This window comes from Tupaia chinensis, unplaced genomic scaffold (assembly GCF_000334495.1).
Source record: "Tupaia chinensis unplaced genomic scaffold, TupChi_1.0 Scaffold145147_1, whole genome shotgun sequence".
NCBI lineage: Eukaryota > Metazoa > Chordata > Mammalia > Scandentia > Tupaiidae > Tupaia > Tupaia belangeri.
In genome coordinates, this window is record NW_006205007.1 from 2273679 (window position 1) to 2284683 (window position 11005).

Here is an 11005-nt window from a genome sequence, read left to right on the forward strand (position 1 = left end):
AAAGGATTATAAAGAAAAAGCAATATCCTAGTCCTCATGCAAAACCCACTATTCAAATGTGCAAAGAATGTAACCTATCACTTACCTCTCCAGGAAAAGAGGGGCCAAGCAAACTTCAAAACAAAAAGGAACTTTAATTACAATGGAAAGTAGAGAATACTTTGGCTACAAATCAGTGGTATGCTGGATTTAATAAAGAACATCTTTAGGTGATACTAACAACTGTGAGAATAAGTGTTCCTTATGTTAAGGAAAGCAGGTCACCCTGAAAGTACAGAAAAAAGTGAGTTCTTAGGATTTTTCTTTACTTTGCAAGAGGAAGGAGAAATAGTCTGAGAGCATTAGGCTCTTCATAGTTGAGTATTTCTAGGTCAAAAATACATCATTTATGTTATGGGCCACAGAAATATTACTCAAGCTTAAATTAAAACAGAAATCCCTTCAACAAAATCTGATAGCTAGAAATAGACATGTAAAAAGAACTAATAACATTTTCTATAATATTTTTTCTATTTAAAAAACTAAAAGAATAGAATACAAAACATTTATAATTTAGTAACATGGAATACATTTCATCTCAAGAGAGGAGGCCGTACAGATTGAGCAACAGATAATATTTCTTAGGCTTTACTTCATATTTAGCATGTTTTCAGTAGCCAAAATCAACAATAGATATCTTTCATTTACATTAGAATAAAACCTGGCTATATAGTTATAAAGAACTCGTAAGAACACAGTAAGTTAAAAAAAAAAAAAACTATAACTATAACCCGAAGCACATATTCTAAAAGGTAAAGTACAGCAAGGAAAAAAAAGAAAGAAGAATAAAATCTTAAATAAATTATTCCATAAACCACCAATGGAAGTCGGAGTGATTGTAGAAAAGGTGCATTTGACTCCCTCACCAAAGTTGAAACTCTGTTCAAATGTAACAGTTTCATAATAAGACCTAAAGTTAATGAGCAGACATAAATCAAATAAACACTAGGCTGACAATCACACTTGCTGGTCAAGAAGTCTGGATCTATATTATTTCTCAGTATGTGAACTTGAGTAAATCATTTAAAACTCGATCCTCATTCGTAAAAATCTTGTATCCCCTATGGCAAAAAAAAAAGGCACTTCTAATCCTGTTTTTATTTCCCAGGTACAATAAAAACTTTATTTCCCAGCCTCCTTTACACTTTGGCAAGAACTAGTCAGAGGACCCCTACCTCTTTAATGTGGGCAAAAATTATGGATTTACTTCTACCTTTAGCACCCTAAAATCTCCTGGTAGATCCATAGCCTATTGTCTCTTCATTTGCCAGATCACACAGCAATCTAACAAAGGACACCAAGGTAGCAGGAAAAACAAAAGAGCCACAAGATGGACAAAAGCTAGAATGACTAAGTCATCACTTAAAGGATGACTAAATCCCTAAACCATCATTTTGTGAAGGACCTATCTGGAGAGATACCTGTCCCTCTCTAATTCTCCATTTGCCTCTGATTGCTGTCTAAAGACGCTAAGTGAGAAATTTTTATTAATTTCACTGAGATTTCAGAGGTCATAACATGCCCCAAACACATTCTCCTCCTATCATCACTGTACAGATCCAAATGAGATAACAGATTTTTTTAAAGTTTCAGTATAAATCTTCATATAGTTATAAAGGTAATATCAATGGAATTAAACCAGGTTAAAGGGTATAAAGTTTTTAAAGAACAATACTAACAGCAATATATAAATGTTACTAATAAGAGCTAGAATATTCAGATTTTTTATGCTGAAAATCAACAGGTTATTAATTTATAGGCAAAAACTGCTTATTCTTTTAAGCATAATTCCTTATTTCTTCAAGGTATTGACTCCTCCAGAAAAATGGCTCACTCATTAAGTCAAAAAAGTAAAATCAGGTGCTACTTCACCACCATATCAAAAAGACAGAGGTTAACTGAGGGATAGGGATGGATATTAATTTTATGCCAAAGAGAAGCCATAACTTTCAAGAAAAATATGAATATTTATTTACAATTTGAAGTGACAATACTAGGGGAGTAAGTAAACAGTAAGGTGAGATCTATCTATCTATCTATATAAAACTTTATGAGATAATAAGATATAATAAGATATATCTCTACCACACTCATGGGTAATACATCACTGATTGGTCTATAAGTATTTCTATTCAACATAGTCACTCCCAAGTCATCCCACCTTATACTATTCAAAGTTTTAAAAACTCCTCATGAGCATCTCCCTTTAAACTCCTTTCAGCTTCTTATTGACACTATAGAATATCTCCAGATTTCTCTTTCTTCAACCCAAATGCAATATATGGCTTAAAATGTAATTGTCATTCCTAATCAGTAATATTTTATACAGGTAATTTGGAGGTATTTTTAGATTTTTTTCAATATTAAATTAGTATCATTTTATGTCATGAAAAGGTGATAAAACAGTAATTATGCCATAAGGATAAAATCAATGATCTTAGGTGGTAACACTCATCAAGTGAGCTTTCATGATCTTAAACTTTCATGACTAACATTTAAAAAATATAGATGATATCGAAGACCATTCTGGGAGAAAATGAAACTATTAGAAAAGAAAACTTTAGTAAAATATATCAAGATATTGATATCTGTCAACTTTGACTTGGAATTAAAGAGAACATTACTTTTTTAAAAAATTAACCTATTAACAAAAGCAAGTCAAGATCATGAAAAAAATCAACTTTCTATTTGTTTTTAAAGGTTAACCTTCCCCTCAAATAATAAATGTATATTTATGACACTTTCCTGTCAAAAACATCAAGATTTTAAAAATAATATATAATTTCAATATTAACGAGGATTTTTTTTTTCCCAAAGGTTTTTGCCATAGGGTGTGTGCACTCGCTGGAGAGAGACACTGACAGTGAGAGGCCTAAGGGGGATATGAGCATGATGCAACCCCTTCCCAATTCTCCTACTGGGATCGTGGGCAGAGGGATTTTGGGCATGCAGACATACGCACCCAATATGATTTTTAAGCCACCAAGCCCAGGACTCAAATCATGGTTGGACATAGGGACATCCAGCACTTCAATCACACCACCACCTGCTGGCACCATTAATAAAGACTTTTCATCTCTAACATTTTAATTTGCCTGAGTGAAGACAAGTTTTATAGAAACAAATGGAAAGCAGAATATGAAAAAACATTGCTATAGTTTGAATATACTCCCAAAAAATTCATATGTTGAGCCCATGTAGCAGGATGAAGAGGGTAACAACTTGATCCAATTACTGTGTTGAATGGTAAAGCCTATAGGAAGAGATCAGTGATTGGGTGGTTAAAGTGGGGAGCCCACATGATTGAGTCCTGGTGGGTTTATAAGGCAAGGAATTGAGGCAGGCAGAGGCCACATGGATACTGAACATGATCTGCTCTGTTGGAATTTCTCCCATTTTGTGATGCCTTTGGATGTTATAGTCAGAATCATGAGTCAAATAAAGATCTATTTTTGTAAATTACTCAGTCTCACACATTTCTGAGACTTATTTCTTAGCAACACATTAACGGACTAAGACAAACATGAAAATGTATGCAGGCCAAAATGGGGCAAGACTGACACTATCTTAATAGTCAAGAGATCTACAATTCTCAATGGATTATAATTAAAGAGCTTGACTGCAGCAATGTGTAATTCTCAGAGGACTAATCTACCTGTATTTTATGCAGTTTACTAACTCAGACTCCATTTAATTAGAATTAATGAAAATTTGTCCAGCAGATGTTTACCTTTTCATGAGCTACAAAAAATAGTTCTGCCAAGCAAAGGATGTAAAAAGATTGCATAGTGCTTGTTGAACTTATAATGAAAAACTAGTTATAGATGATTGAATTTCACCTATGAATGGGTTTGTCAGAGAGCTTTCAACTTTACCAAAAATTTAGTCATTACTTATTTTGCTAATAATATGTACATCTGTAAATAGCTAATCTCTCACACATTAATTATATGTACACACAAATGTGTGTGGGTGTCACAGTGTTACAGAAATTTTAAAGGAGTCCAAATATTTTTTTATAAACATCAAGATGGAAAAAGTAGAAAGCACAAAAAAGAATAAGAAATAATTAAAAATAGAAAGTAAATTCTAGGAAATTAAAGCTTTATAAAAGAAACAGCCCTGGATTAAAGGCTTGTTTTGTACAATATGAAATCATTAGTAAGAAAGCTACCCATTGTCTTCTAATTTCAAAAAGTATTAACAAAAGAAAATGAACATATAAAGCAATAACAGAGTTTGTATAATTACTGGAGAAAAGTAACTAAATAGTTATGGTACCAAATTTATCACTTACCTTTCACAATTAAACAGAATTTTAGCATGTATTTCTGTGTATGGACTCTTGCTTCTGTCTTACTATATCAACTACATTTAACTACTTTTGATTTTATTTATTGTACATATTTCAACAAAGTAAATTAACTCTTTTGTAGAAGAGGGGATAGTAGTGAGCTTACAGTGAGGCAGATAAAATTAAAATCCTGCAACACAACTTTATACTCTCTCCTTGCTAAATTAGATAATTTAGAATTCTTTGCAGTAAACCAAAGAACCCTTCATACTGATTTCTGAACCAAGTCACCAACAATAGAACATAAGCTTTGAGTCAGTTTTGCCAATGATGATAATACTTAAGCACTTCAATTTACAATTTCCCACCCCTTGCTGATGAACTTTTTTAAGGTAACTAGAAAAGATGTGATATTCTCAGTGGCCATGCACAGAACAAAGCAAAGGGAGGTAAAGGTAGAAAGGACTGAATTCTTGTCTATGACCATATAACCTTTATGCTAAACAGATAAACCGCTATCAATTTATCTCATGAGAGAAATAAGAAAATCAGACTTTTGTTCTTTGTCATATTTCTAGAAATGGTTAGAAATTAACTTCCAGGAAGTAAACCAGCCTGGTAAACTTAATAGATATAGAAAGTGGCAATCATAAATACCCTGTCCTTGCCTTACCTGCCATTACAGAGTAGCCATCGAGCAAGAGAATAGTGAGGTATAATCTTCTGCATGACACTGGCCATCACCATGGTAACGACCAGCTGTATACCTATCACCCCCTGTATAAAAACAAACAAACAAGTTTAACAATGAATGACTTGGATTTGGGAACAATGCTGGAAAACTTTCTGTATATTTTCAAAATTAAATTTTAAGAAAAGTTTACGATTAAAATATATTATTATTCTAGCAATTAGACACTCAAGACCAAACACATTCTATTAAGTGTGTGTCAGAAATGGCCAAAAATTGAACTTATGCTGTCACCACCAACTTCCAGTGGGTGGGTCTTCAATAATGTATAATAATCTTAATGTGCTCTCATCAATCTTTCCTCTTATTCTCCAGAAAGATTTATTTTATTGGGACCAGCAGTTAGTGTAATGGCTATGTCGCTGGACTCCCATGTAGTTGACTGTGGTTCAAGTCCCGGACCCGGTGGCTTAAACTCACACTGGGCGTGTGTGTTTTCATCTCCAAGATTCCAAGAGGAGAATGGAGAAGAAAGGATTGTGGTGTGGCCATTCCCCCTGGGGGGTGATTTCTCGTTTTCTGTCTCTCTGTCTCTGTCTTTCTGGCGAGCGCACATGCCCTATAGCAAAAACCTCTCCTCCCACACACAAAAAAGATTTATTTTATTTAAATAATTATTTCATTTATTATTATTATTTTTATTATTATTATTATTATTATTATTTTAATTTGACCAGAAAGAGACAGAGAGAGAAAGAAAGTGAGAAAGCCAGCCACCAGGTCTGGAACTTGCATCACAATGGCCATGTGGGAGTCCAATGATTTAACCATTACACCATCTACTGACCCCTCCATGAAAATTAATGCTTATCTTATTCCCTCTCCTCACACCTCCAGTAATCCTCAAACTTCTCACTCTTCAGTTATAGAGGATATCTACTTCATGGAAAAAACAGGCACCGTCAAACAAGAACTCTTTCACTTGCCAACAACAAACTTACAAAGTTATTTGTATCTGCATTGTCTTTTTTCCACACTTCCTAGAAATAACAGAACATCATCTATATAACTGAAAACTGTTGTTTCAGAGCCCATACTCTGATTTTTGGAAACCTTAACTATGAACAGCCTTTCCTGATTCTTCTGTAAGCTTTTCTCTATAAAAGCTCTCCTATCAGCATTAACACCTAAAGTCTCTTTCACCTATATAAAACATAATTTAATCGAGGCCAGCTCTTTGACACAGCAGTAACGTATTATTCATGAAAAGCCAGTTCCCACATGGTGACCAAGGTTCCAATCTCAGTTCAGTCTGCTTGAAACATGCGGGAACATGTGCAAGTGTTCAAGACCTGATGGACTGCAGAAAAGAGACCATGGTATGATTAGACACTGTGGTAGGTACTCTCATCTCTGTCTCTCTTGCTCGCTTGAATGCACACAAGTTACATCATGAATAAAGAAAAAAAAATTTCCCCTTATTTTATAGCCATACCTATTCCTCATATTCACAGCCAGTTTTCAAAAGACTTTTCACTTTTTCCATTTTCTCTCACAGTACTCATCTGACTTCTGCTTCAGTCCATTCTAATGAAAAACACAGCATCAAGATCATTCCTTTTCTTTTTTTCTTTTTAATTGCCAGAGGGCATGTGTGCTTCCAGAGAAAGAGAGAAAACACACAATGGGGTGTGGTCATGTCACAATCCCTTCTCCTCCATTTCTCTCTCCTTTTGGGATTTTGGTATGCATGCATATGTGTCTGGTGTGTTTCTCAAGCAGCTAGGGCCAGGAGTCAATTGTGATCAGTCATGTGGGACCTGGCTCTCAATGCACAGTGCTTAATAACCACTATACTAAGGGACCAGCCCAAGATCACTCCATCTTGAATAATTCTTTCTTCATCTTAAAATAGTATCTTGCATGGTAAGCCACATCTCCTACTTTATTCCAACCTTGATAATCCTTCATACTCCCCTTTGCTAGCTCTTCTCTGACCAAGCAGTCCAAAAAAGTTTAATTCCTACCTCAAACCTGACGTGACAAGAAAGTACATAAAATTAACAAAAAAACAGTATGCATATTGGTTTAAGAGCATGGGCTCTGAACCCAAGCTGCCTGGGTTGAAATCTGGTTCCACAACATTTATTAGCTAAGTCTCCATAACTGCTAGCTGTGTGACTTTGTACACATTATTTAAATATTCTAACCCTTTATTTCCTTTTCTATAAAATGTAGTCAATAATTCAACCTACTGCATCAAATCATGGTTAGGAATTGTACAGGGTTGTGATAGGCCTGTCACAGAGTAGGTAGTGAGTACCTATTAGTCCTATTTCTTGTAACTGTTGTAATCACTACTAGTAGCAAATTTGTTTCTTATATATAAAAAAAAAAATCTTTCAAAAAGTGACATCAGACTTTTACGTGATTAAAACAAATACAACAGCAGAAAAGATAAAATATTGTCAAGAAGAAAATATAAACAATGCCTGAAGAGAAATGGGGAAAAAGTATTTGTAACTCATATCACAAAAGGAAAATCTACTTATGAGATATTATACACTGGTTGAGTGTTTCCTATTCAAAAATGCTTGGAACCAGAAATATATTAGATATTATATATATGTGTGTGTATATATAGTATCTAATATATTTCTGGTGTGTGTATATATAAACACACACACATATTGCTATATCCATATATATATTTGGGGGAGGATTTGGGAGTATTTGCATATACATGAGATATCATAGGGATGTGACCCAGGTCCAAACATAAAATTCATTTGTTTCATATACACTTTACACACATAGTCTGAAGGCAATTTTATACAACATTTTTATATTGCAGCATTTTGACTGCAGCCCATCACATGAGATCAGGTGTGGAATTTTCTACTTTAGTGTCATGTTGGCATTCACGAAGATTCAGATTTTGAAGCATTTCAGAATTCAGATATTCAGATTAGGAATGCTCAATCTGTAGAGAGAGTCCTTATAAAGCAATTAGTAAAAGATCAATTGCCAATTTAAAAAAGAAAAAAAAGTAGACAATTTTCAGAAAAGAAATTTAAATTGGCTCTTGAGCAGGGCTGTTTCTAAGTATCTACCAAACTCATTTTAACTATGGTTTTATTTTGTGGCTACTGGAATGCCTTAAACTCTACCAGTTAGGTTAAGGTTCAGATCATTTTAATATTCACCTAATATTAAAGGTTACATTTTTATCTATTTCACTTTTTTTTGGTTTGTTTGTTTAAATTTTTACTATAGGGTGCAGGCACTCACCAGACAGAGAAAGAAAAAGTGAGAAAGCATACCTCAGAGGTATGGCCATGTCACAATCCCTTCTCTCGGGTTCCTAGGCATGCACACACATGCACTACACACACACGCACACACACGCACACACTTGCACATACAACTGCTGTGTTTTTCAAGCTGCTGGTCCAGATCCAAACCAGTCTGCCATGAGATCCAGTCACCTTGACTACCACGCCACCAGTTGGCCCTGTTTCACATTTTCTCTCTTTAATTTACTGTCCTATTTTCAGTGTAGTTTTCTAACAGAAGTTCTATAATCTGCATACATTAAATACCATTACAGAGAATTCTTTTGGGTAGAACCAAAGCTATAAAATATGTTAGCAAGTATATCAGTAGGTTGGTCTATGTGTAATTAAATACATAAAAGCAAAAGATTATTTTTTAGTTAAAGAAAGTTTGTGGACAAAGTGAACCTTAACTTAGCTTTGAAAGAAGTGATAGCATCACAGAATCTTCAAGGTCATTTAATTTCTCAGGAACATACATAGCAATTTAGTGGAGTATTGATACTTATTTCTGCTGCTTACTAGCAGCATGGTCACATCTAATAAATGTCACAACTATTAAATAGTATTTTGGAAGGACTGATCATGAAGATGTATATAATAGAATGCTATAAATTGGGGAAGGGGATTATCTTGCCCAGCTCTCTCCCCTTTCTTTCAATCACTAAACATGATGAGACAAAATGTGTATATGATGAGATACTGCTGATAAACCCACTATTAAGAGTAAATCATGTATGGCAAAAATAAGAAAGTAAAAAAATCAGTGAACTAAACTGACTATAATTAGGAATACTGACTAGATTTCTGCAATTAACCCAACCAGAAACAATGAGGCTTAAATTACGGAGCTGTCTTTGCTATCTAGAAAAGACTAGAGTTTTAAAGATATTGCTGAAGAACTCAAAGACTCATCAAATCTGGAGCCAAAGGAGGAATTAAAGAGACTATCCTTTAGAAAGGTCAACGCCATAGTATAGCTGTCATATTCTTGGTGTTTTAATGTTTGACTGAAAACTCAATGCAAAAGTGTAACTTCACTCTCTTCCTTTTCTTGACTATGCCATTTCCCTCTCCCAACTTACTATAGATGTCAATAAATCTTTCCTAAAATGTACCTGCTGTTAGGTGACTATACTTGTGCTACTGAAGAAAATGTTACCTTTATCTCAGCATGAGAATTTACACAATCTTTTGGAGAAATAACTTTTAAATTATGTAAAATATATTTCACTAGTTACTCCTCCTCACAAATATTTAGGGAAAAAACTTATAAAATATACTTTAAAATTAGCAATCATGTTAGAGAATTATGTATTACTGATGTATCACATTGTTAATATTGAACTTAAATGAACTTTTAAGTCATTAATATGTAATCACAATTACAGTGTACAAATCAGGATTAACATATTTATAATATAAAGTAAGTAATTCATTACATAAGACTACAATCACTTAAAATCCCAAAATAAGCCATTCTAATGAGCTGACTTCTTTACCCAACTTAGCATCTATTATAACTTTATGCAAAAGCAGAATTTATGAACAGTATAAAATTCAAATCTATTTTTCATTAAAAGACACTGTTTAAATAAATTTAACCATAAACTTATAGATTTCACAACGGAAGCTGTTAAAGTGGGCAGAGATACAGTGAACCTACAAAGTCCATCATGGTTGAAGTCTAAAACACACAACCATATGGGTCATTGACTCAAGTAGCTTTAACGGTTTTATTGAGGTTTCAAAACAATAACTTGACCAAAGAGATGGTTTCTGTCTAGACTCATTGCCCCTAGGCTCTAATTCTCTTGATAACTAGTACTGGGGAAGGTCATTTATAAAATAGCTCATAAGCACCCAAGAATGGTGAAACAATGGAGTAACTTAGGATTTAACCTTTCCACATCTATTAACCGGAGGCCATGAAGAGCAAAAAAAGTTACTTGCCTTCAGTGTCTAGAAAAATGGTAATTCCAATTTTTGCCAGTAATTGTTCCTGGTAGGTTAAAAAAAGAACTCACCAAGAAAAATTAAACCATTCTCTAAGAAATAAAATATACCAAATAGTTTATCTGGCTTGTCAATACTGAAAACAAAACTCTCAAAACTTAAACACAAGCATACAACAATTTTAAAATTTGAACTTCAGGACCAGCAGATGATGTTGGTGCTACATCACTGGATTCCGACATGGCCAACTATGGTTCGAGTCCCAGAGCCAGCGGCTTGAAAATCATGCCAGGCAGGTGTGCTCGCATGCCCAAGATCCTTGGAACTGGATGAAGAAGGGGCTGTGGCATAGCAATCCCACCTGGGGGGGGGGTGATTTCTCACTTTCCCTCTCAATGAGTCTGTGTATTCACTTCCACCCATACAAGCGCCTGTGCCCTAAGGCAAAAACCTCTTAGAAAATAAAAACAAATAAACAAAAATTGAGCTTCAAATATTTTGTCAACCTCACTGGGATACGTTTCATTATACTAGCTCTCTTGCTGACAAGCAGAAACAAAGCATACATAGTTTACCACTAGAAGGTATATTTGCAATATATACCTGGGACCCAGACTATCCCAAAGGGTTTCAATTATTTTCCTGATTAAGTTAGAATGTAGAAAAAAAAAAAAAAAAAAGAAGATATTA

At 34.2% G+C, this 11005-nt stretch overlaps 1 protein-coding gene across 7 annotated transcripts in view; it reads right to left on the reverse strand.

Annotated features, from left to right (window-relative positions):
- TMEM161B (transmembrane protein 161B) overlaps positions 1–11005 on the reverse strand; it is a 95460-nt gene that overhangs the window by 59352 nt on the left and 25103 nt on the right. For 3 of the 7 annotated variants that reach the window (XM_027767997.1, XM_027767995.1, XM_027767994.1), the window contains exon 1: positions 5007–5093. The exons of 1 other annotated variant lie outside the window; for it this stretch is intronic. Coding sequence is in view for 3 of the 6 variants with exons in the window: in XM_006167806.3 (XP_006167868.1) it covers positions 5007–5110 (104 nt within the window). In the remaining 3 variants the exon portion in view is untranslated. Of the gene's footprint in view, positions 1–5006; positions 5111–6519; positions 6612–11005 lie in introns of those variants that run through there. 3 more of the 7 variants (XM_006167806.3, XM_027767993.1, XM_014583927.2) reach the window with 2 other exon arrangements.